Source organism: Sminthopsis crassicaudata, chromosome 4 (genome assembly GCF_048593235.1).
Source record: "Sminthopsis crassicaudata isolate SCR6 chromosome 4, ASM4859323v1, whole genome shotgun sequence".
NCBI classification, from domain to species: Eukaryota; Metazoa; Chordata; class Mammalia; order Dasyuromorphia; family Dasyuridae; genus Sminthopsis; species Sminthopsis crassicaudata.
Genome location: NC_133620.1, coordinates 465,946,190 through 465,967,128, shown reverse-complemented (window position 1 = coordinate 465,967,128; position 20,939 = coordinate 465,946,190). Strand labels below are relative to the sequence as shown.

General features: G+C 51.7%; 1 protein-coding gene across 7 annotated transcripts in view; it reads left to right on the top strand.

Moving 5' to 3' along the window:
* The first annotated feature begins 3,283 nt into the window (after nucleotides 1-3,283).
* Nucleotides 3,284-20,939, top strand: part of CUX1 (cut like homeobox 1) — a 379,575-nt gene continuing 361,919 nt past the window's right edge. For 6 of the 7 annotated variants that reach the window (XM_074264162.1, XM_074264156.1, XM_074264159.1 and 3 more), the window contains exon 1: nucleotides 3,286-3,501. In XM_074264162.1, the coding sequence (XP_074120263.1) occupies nucleotides 3,439-3,501 (63 nt within the window). In that variant the 5' untranslated portion in view covers nucleotides 3,286-3,438. Of the gene's footprint in view, nucleotides 3,502-20,939 lie in introns of all 7 variants that reach the window. The other variant, XM_074264161.1, reaches the window with a different exon arrangement.

The window sequence follows — 20,939 nt, the reverse complement described above, 5'->3', positions numbered from 1 at the left end:
AATGTGGTCCTTTAATACTCATCACGTTCCTTTCTAAAATATCCCTCCAGATTGAAGACCCTGAATTCCAACCAGATGTAATTCTAGAGTATTACACAGGGTCAGATATATTTCATTTTTCTGTTTGGTTCAAGCCCAGGGGATTGACTTGATAATTCGATTGAGAACATCTGCCCTAAATCCAAACCAGTTAGAAATCCCTGGTCCTGTCTTCAGGTTCTAGCTTAAAGAAGTACAAAAACAAAAACAAAAACAAAAACAAAAACAAAAACAAAAAGCTTTTGCAGATTAGAACAAAACAAAAGCAGCCACTTCCACTTAGCCTCCTAAAACCGGAAATAATCACTTCACTGATCCACAAGCATCTAGGGCTAAGTGGGAAAAACACAAAGGAAAAAAAACCCAGTTCTTGCCTTCAGGGATCTTACTTTCTATAGGAACTACCTCCCCCCCCCCCCCCCATATGTATATGTGTACCTTCAATCAATCTAGTATTCAGTAAGTGAAATCGTCCTGGTCCCCGGGGAGTTTACAGCTCATTAAGGGAAATAAGACGGTCACTCACAAATGCAGGCAAGGCATAGACAAGAACAGAACGAGGTCACTTCAAAGGAGAACAAGTAGAAAAACTTCAGGGCAACAGTCCTAGGAGGCTGAGGGGAAGGGGGGGCATTCCAGGAGGATGTTTGGCTGGCCCAAGGAGCCTCAAAGGAGGCGCAAGGATGCCTGAGAAGCCAGGAAAGGTAAGTTCCAGACAGCCCAGAAGACGGAAAGGAAAGGAAAGGAAAAGGGAAAGGGAAAGAAAAGAAAAGGAGAGAAAAGGAAAGGGGAAAGGAAAGGAAAGGGAAGGGAAGGAAAGGAAAAGAGAAAGGATAAGGGAAAGGGAAAGAAAAGAAAAGGAGAGAAAAGGAAAGGGGAAAGGAAAGGAAAGGGAAGGGAAGGGAAGGAAAGGGAAGGGAAGGAAAGGGAAGGAAAGGAAAAGAGAAAGGAAAAGGGGAAAGGAAAGGAAAAGGGAAAGGAGAGAAAAGGAAAGGAAAGGGGAAGGGGAAAGAGAAAGGGAAAGGGAAATTTCGCATTTGTTCCCGAGGCAGGACTGGGAGAGAGCTGCACTTAGGCTGGGACCAGCAGGCAGGACCCAATCAGCCCATTTGGGATGAGGGCTCAGACGAGGCATTTATTCACAAGTGCCGGGGCTGGGGTTTGGGGGGCAGGACCCGACCTCAAGGAGCACGGTTTGCAGGCTGACAGCCCCGGCCTAGCTAGAGATATACACGAGAGATGGCCAGGGCTGGTGCAGGGGTCAAGCCCAAGTCCCCGAGGCCCGGGGGAGCAGGGGCACTTTCCGGGCCTCGGACGGCCGACGCCCAGGCCGGGAGACGGGGGCGGCCGCGAGGTCCCGGGCCGCCGGGGGTCCGGCCAGTGGGCCAGCGGTTTCTGGCTTTGCTTGTCTCGGGGAGCCGCTGCCCTCTACTGGAGGGAACATCTCAAGCCCGCTCGGGCTGGCGGGGACCTTCCTCAGAGTCTCATTCCATGTACTCATTAAACTGGAAGGGCAGCTTCCCCGGCAACCCAGACGGAACATGGCTGTTTCTGTATCTCAAGGTCATGAATCCCGGCCCGGCGGCAGTCGGAGTCTGGCTCGAGGCTCTCGGGGCGCGGAGAAGGCGCGGGGACCCTCGGCCCCGACAGCCCGCGGCCAGTCCCGCTTCCTCGGCGCCGGCCCCGGGTTGGAGGGGCCGGGGGACCTCGCACCCTCCCCCCCTTAGCGGCGGCCCTTTCGGGATCCGTGGCCCAGACCCCTTAGATACGGGCACTTTCCCGGTCACCGTCCGGCCTTCCCAAACAAACGCCAACTTCACGCGGCGAGGAGGAGCCCCCAAAGGAGCTTTATCCCACGGAGCCCCTCTCCTCGGGAGCTCCCCCTCCCAGGGCTGCAGCCGGGCTTCTCAGAATCGCGGAATCGGGGGGTGACACTGAACGAGGGGTCGGCGGTGGCCGCGTTGGTGAGCACGCCGGTTTAAGCCCAGAGCCACACATGTGCATAAACAATCAAGGCCGAACTTCCTAAAACGGGCCATTTTTGCATGGAAAAGAGAAGAGGGTTTCAGTTTTTAAATGCTAACGACGAGCATTTCGGACTCCTGGGAGTCCCGCTGTGTGAAAGAAACGCTTCCCCACGGGTTCCTGGGAAAGTCGGGGTTGGTTTTAGCTAGAGGGGAAATAAAGTTTTGGAACTAAAATAAAGGGGCTCGAGGATCCCGAAGTTTCCCAAGTCTTTCTCTGGGCATCGGAGGAGATGGGGGGGTTTCCCCAGGTCCCCCAGGGGGCCGTGCACACCGCCCGGGGCTGCGCCCGAGTCGGGGGCGCCGGGCGCACGTCACCCAAGTGGCTACATGGACTCTTGTCGCTTTCTCGAAAGGAAATCGATCGCGGCCGCCCGCTCTGCCCTCGCAAACAATACCGCGGGGTGGAGGGAGCCACCATGACGCGACCGTTTCCTTGCGGGCCCTGCGGAAGCTGGCCGTCCGTGTGTCCGGCGAGCCGTGGCTTTGTCCGTCCCCCAGGCCGGGCCCCGCCGCCGTTGGGGCGCCCGGCGGGAGGGAGGGGGCGAAAAGTGGGCCTGAGGGCGCCCCCGTGCCGGGCCTGGCGACAGACCTCCTTTCTGTCGGGAAGGGCAGAGGGTGTTAGAAAACTTGTGCTTTGCAGTGGTGGGTGCCCTTGGCGGGCGGCGCGGCCGCTTCTCCGGGGGCGCCCCCCCGCCCCCGCCACGGGCGGCCATCCCCGGTCCCCCGAGTGGGGGGTGTGCCCAGGCTCGGTGTCTGCCGAGGGCGTGGGTGTGGGAGGGGTGTGTGCGCGCCGGGCCCCCGGCTGGAGGGGGGAGCGCGCGAGCTCTCGGGGGGGGGCTGGGCTGGGGGGGGGGACATGAGGCCAGCCCTAGCTTGGGGCGGAGGGGCCCACGAGGCGGGAGCAGCGGCGGCGGCGGCGGCAGGACGAGCGGGAGGGCTGGCGAACGGACCGACAGAGGGACACAGGGGGCCGGCCACCCCGCCCCGCCCCTCCCCTCCGCTCCCCGGCTCAGCCCTCCCCTCTGGCCCCGCTTTCAGCGCCCAGCGACCGTGACCCTGACCTTGACCCCGAGCCTGAGCCTGACCCCGGCCCGGGCCGCGCTGCGGGGGGCCGGCCGGGAGTGCTGCTGCGGCGGCGGCGGCGGCGGCGGCGGCGGCGGCGGCTCGGCGCTGACGAGCGTCCGTGGGCCGGTCGGGGCGTGGGCCGGCCGGGCGCCGGGTGCGTGGGCCGGCGTGGGCCCGCTCCGTCGCCCGCCCGCCCGCCCGCTCGCTCCAGGCCGGGTTTTGAAGCCGCCCGCCGCTGCCTCCTGGCGGCTCCTGAACTCCAGCCCCCTCTCGATCAGCCGCTCACTCCGTCTCAATATGTCTCAAGATGGCGGCCAATGTGGGATCGATGTTTCAATATTGGAAGCGCTTTGATTTACCGCAGCTGCAGGTCAGGCTTCCCCCCGCGCCGCCGCCGCCGCCGCCGCCGCCCGCCGCCCGCCCGGCCCCGGCCCGGCCCCGGCCCGCCGCCCGCCCGGCCCGGCCCGCCGCCGGAGCCTCGTCGGGGCCGCTGCCGGAGCGGCGGGCGGCGGGCGGGCGGCGGGCCGGGGCCGGGCCGGGCCGGGGCGGCGGGGCCGGGCGGGCCGGGGCCGGGGGCCGGGCCGGGGGCGGCCCCGCGGCGCCTTCGGAAATTGATCCTCTTTGTTCAATTCATCGATCAGCCCAAGATGGCGCCGGAGCCGCCGCCGCCGCCGCCGCCGCCGCTGCCCCGGGGTCCCCGGCCGCCGGGAGCCGGCCCCGCGGGGGGCGCGGGGGGCGCGGGCACTGGGGCGGCGGACCGGGGGCGCGGGCGGGGGGCGCGGGGCGCGGGCGGGAGGGGCGGCCGGGGCGGCGGGGCGGCCGGCCGGGCGGGAGCGCGGTGCCCGGGGCGCGGAGCGCGGAGCCCGGAGCCCGGAGCCGAGCGCCCCCCGCCCGGGCCCGGAGCCCCCGCGCCCCCCGCGCCCCCGCCCGCCCCGCGCGTCCGCGCCGGCAAAGTTTGCGGGGAGTTGGTGCGGGGCCGGCGGCGGCCGCGGGGCCGGGCGGGGGGCGCTGTGGGGCCGCCCGGGCGCGCCGGGAGCCCGCTCCGGGGGCCGCCGTGGCCGTGGCCGTGGCCGTGGCCGTGACCGCCGCCTGTCACCGCGGCCCGGGCCCCCGGGCCCCGCGAGCTCCCGGCCTACGGCCCCGACCCGGGGGAAACTTGCGGGGGCGCCGGGCCGGGACTCGGGCAACTTTGGCGGAGGGGGGGGGCGGCTCCTGCCCTGGGGGAGGGGGCGACCCCCGAGTGCTTGGTTTGACTGTCGGCGACCCCGTTTTGAGGGACTCCCGTGGCCTTCCCGTGCTTGTCCCTCCCCAGCGGATGTGTCGGCCGAGGAGGTTGGGGCAGCCCCGCGGCCCGGGGACCCACACTCCCCGAACCCTTACTTTGTGCGGGGTTCGGTTGGGGCGGGGGGGGGGGCGGCCAGTGCCCAGCTGGGGAAATGGTGTCCTTCCCCTTGAAGTGCTTAATGTCCCATTTGGCCAAAAGGCCGGGACCCGGGTCTCGGGGGGCGCTGCCCCCTCCCCCGAGGTTTTTCCCCTTCCCTCCCTCCCCGCCCCCCCCCCCCGGCCCGGCTGGGAGCCCCGGGAGCGGCCGGCGGGCTTCGGCCACCCCGAACTTGAGCGTAGCCGGCGCCTAGTCCGAGGTGAGGGGGCTCCGGGCGAAAGGTCCGGCGTGGGGGTGGTGGGGGGCTGCCCCCGGGGGGTCCGGCCGGGGGTCGTTCAGGTGCGCGGGGCCGGGCCGCCGCTCCCCTTCCAGCCGGGGTGTGATTGGAAGGGCTGGATTAAGGTTGAACTTCCCCCAACTTGAAAGAATTCTTAATAGTGACCCAGAATCCCTCCAGGAATAAGGCAAATGAGATCCAGATGCAGACTTGTATAAAATAAAGTGGATTAGATTAAATATATATTTAAATGGAGTCTGACAACTTTAATTTTGAGCGGCTCGTTTCTGCCCCGGCGTTTGCCGGGGAGTGATTAAAGCGGCGCATGGCCCCGGCGGAACCCCTCGCGGCTCCCCGCGAACCGGGCGCCGCCGCCGCCGCCGAGCCGGGGAGTCCGCGCACACCACACTCCCGAAGGCGAGGACACGGCCCACCGGCACTCGGGCTGCCCTGCTCCATCCGCTTGCAACAAAAAAGCCCGTTGCATTTCTGCAGCTTCTGTGCAAGTGGCCGTGCTCCGCCGAGGGAGCCCCGGCCTTTCTTCTTCGTCCATTATCAAACTGAATCAGTCAGGGTGGGAGAGCCCCCCTCCCCCCCTCCGGCTCATCCCGGTAGGAAATGGCTTTTCTAAGCATCCTGACCCTGGGAACTTTATTTCGAGAGACTTTATTAATTATTAGATTTCTAAACTCTATAGATCTATTTTTACAGACCCCCCCCCCCTTTGCTCTGGTAGGCAATCAGTGACGTCGACTTTGGGGAGATGATCAGGAGGCCCCCAGGAAAACACTTTATGAGCCCCGAGATATAGGGGGGACCCCAAACTCATCCACGTCTGGCCTTTGAACTTGCTGCTTGAGATGATTTTGTGATTAGGGTTCATCGCCTCCTCCTGGGTGATGGGATCTTAAAAACCTTAAAAAAACAACAACAACAACAACACAGTTCTTGGGCTTGTCTTGTGTGTTCTAAAGCTTTTAATTGGGTAGAAGGAGGCCGTGTTTGTGTGACCCCTCATTTACTCTGACCTGGGGTTTCTGAAAGCCCTCTTCACTTTGCGCCTATTTTGTTTTCCTCTTTAATGCCCTGAATAATAGTGGAGCTGAGGAGGCTGGAGTCTAAAGGGGATTTCCCTGGGAGGACGGCACTTTTAGCCCGCAGTGAAAATGATATTCTAATGAAGTGGATTGGGTAAATGGAGTAGGAGACTCTGGTCTTGCTGGAGGGCAGGGAGCAGACCCTCAGGTAAGTGAGACTGTTGAAATGGGTTGGATGGGGAGAGGTCACTCTTTGCTTTATTCTCTGGAGGTGGTTCAGTGCTTTCTGAGTCCTTCATCATCCCCCTGAGCCGTGGGCGCTGCTCTTGTTCTTCCCCTGGGCCACCTCGGATCCAGGCTATGCGGGGCCTTAAAGTGGGTTTCCTAGGAAGAGGGAAATTAACTATAGAAATTAACTGGAAATTCACCAGTTTTTGAGGGCTATTGGGAGTGGATCCCTTCTCTGGGGCTCCACGTTTCCCTGCGGGCATTTGTTGGCTGAGCAAAAGGGCACCGGCGGCTCCTTCCAGGGTTCCATGTTTTACTTCCATGAGAAATCCCAAAAGGAATTCCAGGCTCCCTTTCAGCTTAGAGGGTTTCTGGGAGTTTGGTTAGATTGCAAAGTGCTGTTAGAAACAGTAGTTCCAGATTCGCCTGATTGTCTGCAAAGCTGAGGATTTTTCTTTTCTAAAACAAAATTCATTTGGCTACTAAGAGGTTTGTGTTGCTAATGCTTTTGCTTTCCCCCTTCTTCCTCCCTCCCCCCCCCCCCATGGACAATACCACTGGGGTAGATTGTCCACTAAAGCAGTAAATATTAGTTATTAATGTCTCTCTCTTTTAAAGTGTCCCACTCAGAATTTTTTTTTTTTAAACAAAGAAGGAACTTAAGTTGAGGAACTGCCGAGCTCATTGAGCAGCTCTTTTATTCTGTTTTTTTTTGTTTGTTTGTTTTATTTTTGTTTTTGATCTCCCCCTTCTCCTCTTCGCCGTGTTTAATCTGTGAGATATCTAGAAAATCTTAGCGATGTATTGACTCTATTTTAGGGGAGAGAGGGTGTTTGTATGGTCTTGCTTTTTTAGCTTCTAGTTAATGAATTTAGTAATGCAACAGTTTCTGATAGGTCTGCTGAGAATACCACTCCATAGACCTACTCTTTTGTGACTGATGCTAATAGTGAAGTAAATGAGAAAGATGGGAAGGGAAAGGTTTGGATAAACTGGCAGCCTGTTAGTCCCCTGAGGCTGTGTATCCTTTCATGATCTACCGAGCTAGCTACCATTAAAATAACTCTCCTCCAGTAAATGGCCTTAGGATTTTAAATGGCTCCTTTTCAAAAAAAAAAAAAAAAAAAAAAAAAAGTCTGCTGCCCCGTTCCTGCGAAATTAAACCAAAGCCACTGCTGTGTTTATGTGGGAGGAGATATGCAGAAATAATTTTGTGTGTGTGCTCTTGTGATCCCCTTCCGGGTCTGCCTGTAGCAGTTAACAATCAAAACTATTCCTGAGGCTGTCCTGACATTCAGAAGCTTAGTGGAAATACAAGAATTGAAGTTTAAAAAAAAAAAAAAAAATCTATATTCATTTCAGATCGCATTTAGAAAGTACAAGAAACAGCAGCCAGGAAGGCAGGGAAGAACAGATTCGGTAGAGAAAAGCCCTTGTGGATTAAAAAAAAAAGAATTTTCATGATATCAGAGATCTTTGGAAACAGCTTAAGTCCCCCATTCAATGTTGGATTTGTCTTTGTATTTCTAACGCCTGGGTATGTAGTAGGTGCTTAATAAGTGCTTATTGGATTGACCAGAATCAGAATCTGGCCTATGCAAATTAAGAGTATTATTGAGAGACTGGCTCAATTTATCTGATGGACTTTAAATGAAGCCGGTAAATCAGTATTAACACAGATGGTGCTACTTAACTGATAAGTAGCAATTGATTTCAAAGTTATCTTAATAAAGGCTGGTAAAGGACTATTTTAGAATCTGCCTCTGTCTCTCTGTCTGTTTCTCTCCCTTTGTCTCTGTCCTTGTTTCTCTGTCTCTCTGTCTCTCTGCCTCTCTGTCTCTATTTCTCTCTCTCCGTCTCTTTTTTCTCTTTCTTTTTCTCTCTTTTTCTCTCTCTGTCTCTTTCTCTCTTTTTCTCTCTTTTTCTCTCTGTCTCTGTCTCTTTTTCTCTCTGTCTATGTTTCTCTTTCTCTCTTTGTCTCTTTTTCTCTCTCTGTCTCTTTTTTCTCTCTCTTTCTTTTTCTCTATCTCTTTCTCTCTCTCCTCTCTCTCTCTTTTTCTCTCTGTCTCTGTCTCTCTGTTTCTCTCTCTCAATGTCTCTCTTTTTCTCTCTCTGTCTGTTTCTCTCCGTCTTTGTTTCTCTCTCTCTTGTCTCTGTTTCTCTCTCTCTTGTCTCTGTTTCTCTCTGTGTGTCTCTGTTTCTCTCTCTCATCTGTTTTCTAGTATTTCAGTGATGAATTTATTTTCACTCTTCTTTCCTTCTAAAAAGTCTGATTTCAACAAGGACCAAACCCCATCTCAACCCACCTTTGAATCCTGTCTGTCTCGCCATGTGTCCGTAGTAGCTCCCGGATAGAATTTTGGCTTTAAGTGAAAATTTCCTACCCCTGATTGTTTAAGCCAGTTCCTTAATCTTATTTTAACATATTTAAAATGTACAGAAAAACCCGGAAGAATTGTCTCATGTAAGTAGCAAGTGAACATAGTTTAAACACTCAGGCAGTTCTAGTATCTAATTGGAAACAGGTGGAATTCTTGGAGCCCTTTATTTGAATCTTATTATAGCCAAACATAAGGCCACTTTTTACTTATGGCTATTCATTTTGCTGGAGCTATTTTGAGAGCGGAGCGATAGTCTTTCATTAAGGCTTGTTCGGGAAGAATTTCTCTGTAAATTCCGCCATTGGGAAATTTTGGGACCGCTGACGCGGGGGGTAAAGGGAGGAAGGATGTTGGGGTTTGTTCTCTTATACCCGAGTGAATCCTGCTTATCTGGAGCTTCGATCGAGGCGTCCAAAAAAGGTGCATTAATGGCATAATGAGGCGAGCAGCAGTTGTGTAACTTTTATAGCAGACATGGAAGTGGTGAATTAATAGTGACTTCATAGTTTCACTTTTGAGTTAGCAAATATTCCTTGACTTGAACAGGCAGGTAATTTTCTCGGGGGCTCTGGGATACTGAGTGATGCAGAGGATTTCTTTTCTTCTTTCTCTTCCTCCCTCTCTCCCTTGCAAGGCTCTGACCATTGTCCAAGCCCGGCTCACTCAGAGGGGGCGTCCGAAGGCAGTGATGGTGGGAAGCCTAGGAGCTGTGGGTGGGCGGTGGGCATGCGTGCTGTCTGTCTGGTCGCGGGGATGGAGACCACATTTGGGATTGTGTGTGCACAAGTGACTGGCTTGGCTGCGGCAGGGCTTGTCCTGAGCCTTGGTTAGAGTATAACTAGCTCCTGTTGGGGGGGCCAGGAACCCTGTTGGCCTGGAGGGAGGCAGAGAGGCCAGGGAAGGACTTTCTGTGGGAAGCCTTGAGTGCCGGCCTCCCTTAGTGGAGGCCAGGAGCCTCCGGCCTATAGTGGCGAGCGGGTCACAGCCATGAGCACAGCGGGGAGGCCTCGAGCCCCTGGGCTGACACACATCATCCTGTGCATGTGCCCACCTGTGTGGGCCAGGCTGGGGACTTCCTCGGCAGGGAGATCTCCCCAGAAAGCGCCCTCTGCCATGAAGCTGGGCACCTTCTCCTCGGCCAAGCTTGGCCAGACATTCAAGTGTGATTGGGAAATGTTTAACGCTAGAAATAAAACTGGAGCTTAGATACTGAGAGTTAGGGTTAACAGTCCCGGCCTACAGTCGCCCAGCCCATGGGTGTCCTGTTTGGAAACTGAGCCTCCCTTTGCCTGTGACTCCCTGAGGCAGCTCCTCATTTCCCAGGTCACCCTGCCTCCCAGTCCGTATACATGTAGTGTGTGTTGTATATGTGTGTGTACACACCCATCATATGGAATGGACACGTACAGCAGAACGTACAGGTATAAATATAGACCTGAGTGTGACACGTGTGTGTGTGTGTGTGTAATCCCCATATATTATAAACATACAGCATAAGCTGTATACATATATGTGATACACATAAATAAGATATCCACGCATATAATACAATTATACAATACACTATATAACAATCTAGTATAACAATAATAACGTGGCATGTAATATAGGGTTTGCCAAGCACTCCCTCTGTTACTTAATCGGAAACCTCTGGATTCACGTGTGTGTGTATGTGTGTATGCAAACGCACATATACACATGGAGATATATACTCACATTATAAGTGTTTATGTACACACATGTGCAGTGCGAGAGACAGAATCATGTAATAGATGGAATCCTGGATTTAGGGACAGGAAGATCAGGATTCAAGTCTCCCTAGTTCTGCTCAGCCGTTTGATCCTCCTCAGGGTTGCCGGTGCCCTTGGAGCTACTCCTGCTTCTGGTCTCCTGTGGGATGATTGAGTAAAGGGAGTTTCCGTCCCATCGTTAAAAATCTCTACACGGGAGAAATTGTCTTCCCTTCCTTTTTTCTAGGACAGATTCCATCGCCCAGCCTTTAAAATAGGACATTTTAATTTTTGCAGGCTTAATTTTGGTCCTTCACTCGTCTCCTTATGGGTGATTATTTGTTGTTGCTGGTTCTCCACCCCCGCCCCCCTTTTTCTTTATTTAAAAAAAAAAAAAAAAGACATATAAGGAGTTGGGTGTTTTGTATACCATTCAAAAAAATTGGCGAACTTAAAATAATTTTTTAACCTTTTAAAAAAGTGTTTTTATTGATACCAAAATTTCCCCCCCCCCCCAAATATCTTATTCCTCCTTCCCAGAGAAGCGATTTATTTTTTAGCTGGAAGGCGACTTTCCGAGTGAGGACAGATTAATCAGAACTGAGTCAGTTTTCTTGAATCCAGATTTCCTTATTAGATAGAGCTGAGAAAAACTCAGTTTTCTTTCTCTTTTTAATTATCTGACAGGGCTCTGTAGCAGGCCTCCTGGCCACGGCTCTTTCCAAACATGATTGATCATCTATTGCTCCTCCTTCACAATTGTCGGAGATTTATTTTCCCTCTGGAAGTAAAATTTGGCCAGACTCAGCCTCAGTGGGACGGCCGGGTGGTGAGGGGGCGCTGAGGTTTGGAGCCTGGCTGATAACATGTCCGGGAGCCTTAGCTTATGCAACGTAAGGGAAACCTGCTGAGCCCGGTGTCCTGCGCGCAGCAGATGCCCCATCAATATTTCTGGATTAATTGAGATGCCGGTAACTCTTCATCCTTGGGAATATGGGGAGGCGAGGGCTTCGCGCTCATAGTTAAAGCTTTCACTTTGAGAGGCCGGCCCATCAGGTCATACGCTTAGTGGGTACATGACTAAACCTCTCGGAACCTCAGTTTCCTTATCTGTAAAATATATTATTGCTAATAATTGTGCAACCCTCACAACAGGACTGAGACAGGGCAAGGACTCTTCATATCTTAAAGTGATGTAAAAGTATAGGGAGGTATCATGAGATCCCACTACAGTTAGGAAGGACTGTGGCCTACAGATGAGGAAACTGAGGTCCAGGGAAGAGGTCTAAGGCAGAGATGTCAAAATCAAAGAGAAAAGGAGCAGAGCAATGCAGTTAGTGTTGTAGTTTTGTTTATTTTGTTAAACATTTCCCAATGCCATTTTAATCTGGTTCCTCTGATCTGGACAATTTGAACCCAGGTCCTCTAGCATTTGTTCACTAAATAGCTGGTAGTTAACTTAAAAAAAAAAAAAAAAAAAAGTTTATGTAAAGTGTTGAGGGATTCTTAGTTTGGGTTAAAACAAGCGTTGCTTGACAAATTAACTTTTCCTTGGGTGATTGCTGCCAGATTGTTTGAACTAGAATTGTTTGCAATTATTATGATTTTTGCTGAAGCAATTGGGGTTAAGTGACTTACCCAGAGTCACACAGCTAGGAATGTTAAATGTCTGAGGTCACATTTGAACTCAAGTTCTCCTGACTTCAGGGCTGGTGCTCTATTCACTGAGCCACCTCACTGCCCCTGAATGTTGTAATTATTAAGTAATTTTTGTAATTCATTTTAGGAAAGAGGGGAGAAAGGGAGAGGGAGGAGGGAGGGAAGGAGGGGGGGAGACAGAGACAGAGAGGGAGGAGCAAAACACAGGGAGGAGGGGGGAGGAGAGAGAGACGGAAGGAAGGAAGGAAAGAAGGAGACAGAAAGAGGGGGAAGAGAAAAAGGGGGAGAGGGAGAGGGAGATTAATTGTACAATGGAGGAAAGTGAGAGTGGAAGAGAAGAGAAAAGGGAGAAAGAGAAAACTATGGAGAAGAAGGAGGGAGGACCCTGCCTCCTGCCCCATTTGGTTTGTTGGTAGAAGCTCCTGGAATTGTTCTAGGTTCCTGCTGAGAGAGGGAGGGTCAGAACCTGGGAGGGACTGGACCCATCTTACTCATTTGTCTGGAGCTCCGGGTTCGAATTGTAAATCAGAGGGATCTGGATGTTGAATGGTCCTGAACCCTGAACCCACCTGAGGAAAGGTGACGACTCCATCCATCCACAAGTACTTATTAAGCACCTACTGTGTGCCAGCTCTTGGGGATGCAAACCAAAATCCACTGGAGCCAGTCTCAGCTCTCCTGAGCTGTCCAAGGGGAAGAGGTGCAGCCTTTGGGGGCTTGGTCCCTGAAGGCAGAAGCTGCCAGGCCAGATGTGGGTTTGCCTGAAGGAGAAACCTCCCTTCCTTGTGCCAGAGGGGCTGCTTTGGAATTAGGGCTTCCCCTGGTCTCCAAGTGAAAGCTGGGAGATTAGTTTCTCAGCTCAGTTATGGCTTGGACCAAATGGCCTCTGAGATGACTTCCAGTATGGTACTTCTGTGGTGTGAGGAGAATGACCATAGTAGCTCTACACACTCTATTCCATGGAACCCTTGCAGGAAAGAGGTGCTATTTTTGTCTCCATTTTACAGCTGAGGAAACTGAGGCAGACAGGAGAAGTGACTTGCCCAGAAGTAAGCATCTGAGACTGGATTTGAATCCAGGTCCTCTGGACTCCCAAGACCCTTCTATGTCGAAACCCTTGGACCCTGCACTTGGCTTGGGCTTGTGGTTCCTCCCGCCCTTCTCCCACGAGCTCTCCAGCCCCATCTCCTCACTTTGTCCCTCTCTTTATACTCCTTCTCATTTGTGACTTGGGGGGGAGGGGGAAGCGTGCTTTGGATAAGGTCCGGGAGGCTGGGACCCCGGGATCTTTTTTTCTTCTGCTATTTAGTGGCTCACTGGTTCAACAAACTCTTGTGTCCTTATTGTGTGCGACAGGCCTTCCTGAAGTGTGTGGGTCACAATTACTGGTCTCAGCCCGTTTGAAGAAGTCATCGCGTGTCGGATGAGCCTAAGGTGTTTGTTTAACTAGAGACATCAAGCCCGTTCGTAGAACGTTGTTCTGTGTCTTACGTGGCGCTCAGCTGCTTATTGATTTTGTCTAGCCAGGGCGGCTTAGAGGAAAGCAGGCAGAATCGGGAGTCCGAAAAGGGAAGGAAAGTCTCCCCTCTACAGGCTTTTATGAAAGGCCTTCTCTGGGGCCGCCTGGTGTGAGGGGCCGGGGGGGGGGGTACTCCCTGAGCATGGCGCTCTTACTGCCTGCAGATGTGACCCCATTTGCCTTGGTTTCTACATCTGTAAAATGGAGGGCTTGGGCTATATGTCCTCCATGTCTGTGATCCCAATACTTATTCATATTTACCTGGTACTTTCTTCCCAGAATTTGAGGGTTGGGAGGCCCCCTCAGTACTGCCACCAAAAAGGGTCCTGAGCCCAAATATGTACCCACAAGTGGTTGTCCAGTCTCCCCCAAAGACCTCCAAGGACGGGGAACCCATAAGTATTATTATGCCCTTTTTACAGATGGGCAAACCAAGGCTCATAGCGCATAAGGGTCTGAGGCAGCCTGAGGCTGGGGATAGTCTTTTGCCTTTTTTCATTCCCTGGTGTTTAGAGGATAAAGTAGGAGCTTAACAAGTGCTTGTTGACCGACTGTCTCTGGCTTTTAAAGCTAGGGCTCTTTTCCCCAAGCTCTCTTTCCTTTAAAAATCATTTTACATTTCATTCTCATGGCTTGATTCTCAGCCTGTTTGTGTCCTGGAGCCCTCTGATGGGCTGGTGGAAGCTCTTGGACCCCCTTCCCCAAATTGTGTTTGTAAACTTTACACTTTATGTATATAAAGTAAGAAATCAATAACACTGAAATCAATTTGTTAGAATGGGGGGAGGGAGTTTTCAACCCTGGGTTAAGGACCCCAGAGGCTAAGGAGACAGAAGAGATAAGCTGATATAATCTAAGAAAGTTCTTTTCTTGTAAGCCTCAAGGAGACAAATTCAGGGACTTGAGACTTTTACTTTACTTTTAAAAAAGGGGAGGGAGTTATTATTCCGATTTTGACAAACAGCAGCATAGACATTTCTATAGATGAAGAGGAACTGAAAAAAAAATAGGAATATATGTGAAAGTCTGGGAGGAAAGCATAAAATGAAGTCATCGCGTCAGTTTCAGCGTGCGCACAGTGTTACTGAGGTCTCTCATTCAGGAGTTTCACACGCATTGCCTGATGTACTCGGCCTATAATGTGATGCAGTGGAAATGATTTAATTTGTCCAAAGTCTGCAATTCTACCCATCAGTCTCTGTCCCGAAAAAGAAGGGAAAGTCCTCTTTTGACATCAGTGTATTCTTTGACTCTACATTTACAGACTGAATGGGAGGTGACATTTTCCAAACGTCCAGGTGGCCCAAACCGGCGAGGATGTGAGGAGCAAACAACATTGGAGTTTGATTTTCTATGGGGCAGAAATGTCCCCCACAAATAGGTGTTTTTTGTCCTCTGCAGAAACAATTCCAGAAGATTAGATGACTGAGATAAAGGCCCAGTCTGGGAGCCCTCTGCCTGTTTGCCTGAAGGTTGCCCCTTAAAGGAGCTAATGGCTTATTTTCTTCCCTTCATTTATTCAAATAGAATTCTTGGGTCCCTGTTTTTGTTATTTGTTTTTTCTTTTTAAATAAATAGCTTCGCTGTTTCTCTAGAAGCAGTTTTTGCTTGCTCAGGAAACCCTTTCTGGAGACCACACACATCTAGGTCAAATGCTGTAAGTCTTCACCCCACCAAAGCCAGAGGCCGTCCACATTCGGTTTTTGTGCTGGGGGTGATGGAATTCTGTTGTAGTGCTCGAAATCACATTCCTGCTTCTTTGAGGGAGGACTGCTCCAAGAGGCCGAAAACCAAAGGATGGCAGCAAGGGGAGGCCGTGGCCTCTCGGTCTGGCCTCCACGCTCCTGGGTCAGTATTGGTTTTTGATTTCAGTGAAAGGCCTTGGAACTGAGGTCTAATGACCAGGACATCTGGGAAGAGCTCAGTTCTTTCTTTTTTTTTTTTCCTTAGTAAATCCCCTTTTAAGTAGTGCTTTCCTAAAGTCAAGGAAGGAAATGGAGAAAGCCACTGTTGGGCTGAATTATTTACCGGTTTCTCCAGTTTTGTGTCAGTTTTTCACAGTTTATAACACAGAAATAATTCCCAAATGGTCCTTTCGCTCTGACTACAGCTTGGCTCTGGGACATTCTGGGAGTCACTTGAGTTTCTTGATGAGTTCTCTTGAGTCACTCAGTTTCTTCTATTAGCAAATGAGGGAATTGTGCTAAATGACCTCTGATAGCCCCTTTTTGCCCTAAAGCTGTGATCCTCTGATGTGATATGTCCATATTTAAAAAAAGAAATGGCTTTTCTGAATCCATGGAGATTAGATAGTCTAGTGATTCCTGAAGTTAGACAGCCTGGGGACCTTTGAAGGGACCGGCCCATGTGGAACTCTCCAAGGTCAGTGGGTTTCTAGTCTGGGAACTGCTCTCGCCAGAACATTCGGTCACTTTGGTCCGGCCCGATTAGACTCAGACCTTCTCGCAGAGCCTTTTACATGGTCTGCCCTCCATGGATCACGGCTTGTCTTGGTGCCATGTTAGGAAGGAAATAATAACAATAACAATAAATAGCACTTACAGAGCCGTAAGTTTGCCAGGTGATTTATGAGTCCCTCATTTAATCGCACAATAACCCTGTTCGGAAACAGGGCTTGTTGTGTTGTCGTGTTGTGTTGTTGTTTGTCCTTTGTGCTCCAAGAGGACTGTGAGATCAGGGAGGTGACGCCATGATGGGCAAGGGAGTCAGACTGAAGTGAGGGAGGATGGGCCAGGTCACCGGCCTCACTGTCCCCTCCAGGGCCGTTCGGTCCAGTGGCCAGAGGTAGATCAGGACGACTGGAGATGGCCCAGAGGCCAGACCTGTTTGGTGCTGAAGGCTAGGTTAGAGTGGAGGCAGAGAATGGCCTCTGACCTCGCCAAATAATACACACATGCCTACCTACATATATATCTATAATATAGATAGTTATTTATATTTGTATGTAGATATGTGTGAATCGAGGGGGGGAAGACCATCAGGGTTCCGTGAGTGGACCAAAAACTATTGCTGACATTCAGGACCCAGTGACCAGGTGGGACTTGGCCTGGGATCCATTGTTGGTCAATCAGTAAGAACCAGAGGGGGAAGGGAAGGGGAATAAACATTTAAGAAGCATTTCCTACGCTCCACTATCTGCTCGGTCAGTCTTCATTATAACCCTGAAAGAGAGGTGCTGTTATCATCTCCATTTTACAGGTGAGGAAACTGAGGCAGGCAGATTAAATGACATTCCCATGGGAAATATCTGAGGCAGGATTTGAACTCGAGACTTCCTGACTCCAGCTCCCCACCGCCAGCACTGTGGTGACCCCTTGCAGTCACTCTGGTTGACATTGGGGTTTGTGGAGTAGGCTGTTTTCCCATTGGGGTTTCCCAGGAGTCCTGGGAGGAAGTGGTACTAGCCAGGTGGGGATAGGTGGGGTGAGCATCCTTATCTGGCAGATGAAGAAGCTTGAGGGATTAACCGATGGGTCTGTGCTCACAGGCACCCTTCGAATCCAGGGCTTTGGACTCAGTCCAGCCCTCCCCTCCAGGGAGTCAGTTAATAGTTAACCCTTGGATGCTTTCAGGCCTGCGGGTGGGTCACATCCTGAGAGGGCAGCCGGACTCTGGCCCAGGCGGGGCCAGGATGTTTGTCCTGGAGCGCATCTCGGGGATGGGTGTTCTTGGAGAGCAGTCATGTGGAAGCTGGGACGCTTGTCCTCACGGGGAGCCTGCCTGTCGCCCTGTGGGCCCTTCCCCACTCTGACCTGCCCCCCCCCCAGGCCCAGGGCCCCTCATTTCTGAGCCAAGGCCCCCAGTGGGAGTTGAGGGCCCCTCAAGGCCTAGCTCTGTCCACCCCCGCTGCTGCCTTCACTCCCAGTGCCTGACAAGGCGCAGGCGTTCACAAAGGCCGAAAGACTGGCCAGGGTACCAGGAGCCTCCACTGAAGCTTGACATGTAGTGATCAGTGATCAAGCAGATGGGCTCTAAGCAGTCGGCGTGAGGGGGGTTGGGTTAGGAACCAGGGCTCCATCCTTGGGGAGCTCCATTTGGGAGGGTCCAAGACCGAGGCTGCTCCCGCTGGAGCCGGGCTGTCCCTGATGCCAGAGAGGAGTGGGCCCCCGATGCTGGCCACGGTGGGAATTTGTTCCCAGGCCGGCCACCTGAGGGCCCAGTCATGGTGACCCAGAGGGAACCCCACCTGTAGGGCCTACCCTCCTCATGGGGACCTCAGTGTCCCATTCCTGGCTGAATCCCTGCTGGGATCTTCCCAGGCAAAGGCTGAGCTCTGAACTTTGGGCCCTGGCGCTTCCTCCCGAGATTTCCTTGCCTGTGACCTTGACCCTGGCTCCTCCTGATTGGGCCACTGTTCTTCCCTGAGCACCTGTTAATTGCTCAGCCATTTCCAAACTGCCACTTCCGTTGCTGGGGTGGCCCTGGAGAAATCCGGACTCGCGGCGCTGGTATGGGGACCGGGGGATACTGGGAGGGGAAGATGGGCTGAAGAGCGGGGAGGGCCGACCTCATCTTTGGGGTTTATTTGGGGGTGGGGGCTCAGGCTTTAGAAAAATCAGCATGGCAGCTTAGCAGAGTTGGGGCTGGGAGGCCCAAGATTAGCAGAGAATCTTTTTTAAATAATGAATTTAGAGATCAAGTGCAGCCGTTTCAATATATTAAAAAGAACAAAGCAAGCTAACACGTGAGCCTGAATTTCTCTGGTGTTTAGCTTGTTCTCTTTTTATTTTTAAAGTGTGCTAGATTGAACAGAAAGGTAACAAAATTGCCCTGTTTGTTTTCCCTTCTGAACCTTGTTTCACCAAGAAGCTTTAGTAGCAAATAAGGCAGTTGCTTTGACAATATGTTAATTTCGGGTGTCTCAGAGGCTCTTGGCCCAGGGTCGGCTTCTCTCCTGACTGCAGCAGAGCTTTTAGATTTTTTGGTTTCTGTTTATCCATCCTCCCATCTTATTTATCCATTTTTCCATCCCTCGTTTTTATTTGTTTGTTTGGTATGTATGAAAGGGGGAAGAGATGGCCCACCTTCCTGAGAAGAGATTTAGCTCAGTTCCTCAGCTCTGAAAGGGCCCGCTTTGTGCCCGGGGCGGGCCGGGTGAGTGCCAGGGAGCCACGACCCCTGCCTTGCCAGCCTTACAGTCTAGTTAGGAGTGGGGACGGGCATCCTAGTCATGAGGAGAATAGCAGCGGCCTCAGGTCAGCAAAGGCCTATACATATAGTAACTCCGTTGGTGTCCCCTGCCCCATGGCCCTGGATTAGCCCCATCTGGGGACACGGAAGTGACCCATGGGTGTTGGAGGCCCTAGGCCCACCCAGCTTCCCGGAAATTGGAGGCTGTCTGGGAAAGGAGGGAGGCCTGGCAAAGGTCACTTAGTCTGAATTATAGGGTCCTAAAGGCATCCCAGCCAAGGGATCGGGGAGCCTTAAAGTCCCCCCTCCTTTTATTTGGCAGCAGCTGGCAGGGGCAGCAAGACAGTGGGGCAGGAGGCGGGACTTCTGACAGGAGTTGGGAAGACCTGAGTTAGAATCCCGCCTTGGATATTAACTTGCTGTGGGAGCCTGGGAAAGCCCCTTAATAGGAGTAATAAATAAGGATCATGAGGATCCAATGAGATCATACGGGTGAGGTGCTCCGAGGACTTGAATGTGCTCTAGAATCTGATGGCTAATCCAGCCCGTGACCAGACGGGAAGCAGGCAGCCCAATTAGGAGGCCGTTCTGTTAGTCCCAGCTGGTGGTACCGGCTCTGAAGGAGGAGGCAGAGAAGTGGGGGTGGAGGGAGACTGGAGGCCTAGGCAGGGGCTTGGGTGGAGGGGTTATGACATACCTGGAGGGACAGGAGCCTTCTGAGAAGAAAGGGAGGGAGGGAGAGAGATAAAAGGGGGAAAGAAGGAAGAAATAGAGGAGGGAGAGACAGAGAAAAAAGGGAGGAAAAAAGAAGGGAAAGAGAAAGAAGGGAGGAAGAGAGGAGGGAGAGACAGAGAAAAAAGGGAGGATAAAGGAAGGGAAAGAGAAAGAAGGGAGGAAGAGAGGAGGGAGAGACAGAGAAAAAAGGGAGGATAAAGGAAGGGAAAGAGAAAAAAGGGAGGAAGAGAGGAGGGAGAGACAGAGAAAAAAGGGAGGATAAAGGAAGGGAAAGAGAAAAAAGGGAGGAAGAGAGGAGGGAGAGAGAGAAAAAAGGGGGGAGAAAGGAAGGGAAAGAGAGAGAGACAGGAGAGAGGGAAGGAAAGTGATGGAGAGAGAGAAGGGGGGAAGAGAGAGAAAAAGAGAGAAGGTGAGAGAGAAAGAAGGGAAGAGAGGGAGGAAGAGAGAGAATCAGAAGTGAGAAGGGAAGAAGGGGAGTGAGGGAGAGAGAGAATGAGAATGAATAGGCACATGTGCTTGGAGCTGAAGGGACCTTGAAGGCCATTGGGTCCAGGCTCCTCATCTTGCAGATGAGAAAACTGAGACCCAGAGAAGAGCCATAAGCCTGGAGCTGGAAGGGGTCAGGCCCCAGAAGCCACCTCCTCTGATGCTCTGACCTTATTGTTGAGGACCCTGAGGGAAGGGGGGGTCACACAGGTAGCAGTGCCTGAGGAGGGATTTTAACTCAGATCTTCCTGATTGTGAAGCCGGGGCCTGAAGCCGGGGCCTTATCCACTGCCCCACGTTGTTTCTCCAAGGCTGAGATTGGGAAATGTGGGCTTCGGGCATCAGTAGGGCATACCCAGCTAGCAGTCGGGGATGGCAGTGGTTATCTGCACAGAGGTGAGGAATGACGAAAGGCCCCTAAGTGGGTAAGGGCTATGGCTGTACAGAAGGATGAGAGGAACCTGTTAACAGAAGACCGTGTGTGTCTATGTATGTGTGTATATATATGTATATAAATATATCCTTTCTTCACTGCTAGCCTGCTTGGGGGTGGGAGGGGATGGAAGGGGGGAAAAAGAATAAAGTAAAAAAGATGTAGAGCAGAGAACAAAGGAAAAAACTTTACAAGGAAGTAAAGATGGACACTCATGACTATAATTTCTCATATATATATTATACACACATACACTTTCTTGATCTGATAATTTGTCGTTATATATTTTGAAACCTTCCTGATGTTCTGCTGGGCACATGACAGTGTTCTGTTTTGTTTTGTTTCATTTTGTTTTGTATTCCTTTTCTGTTTTTTCTTTTCTTTTCTTTCTTTTTTTTTTTTTAATAAAACATTAAAAAAAAAAAGCAGTTTAGCCAGTTAACTAACTTGGGATTTTATTTTTAATTGAGTAGTTTCCTTATTTTTCCTTTCTCCCCTCCAAAAAATTGCATTTTGAATTTAATGTTTCAAAATAACTCCTACACCAGGAGACTAAATGTGATGTTGTGTTTGTACAAAGTTCCTTTTCTTGGTTTACACAAAATCTACCCTCGTTTGCGAGGCTTCTGATGATTTCTCCAGAAAACTTGGTTCCTCTTTACTGTCTCCTGCTAATTAATTGTTTTTCATGTATTTCTTCAGGGTTTTCTAGAATCATCTGAACCCACTTTAAAAAAAAAAAAAAGTGAGAAATATATTGCACTGGTAAAGCAGTCATTTGTCTTGAGTGT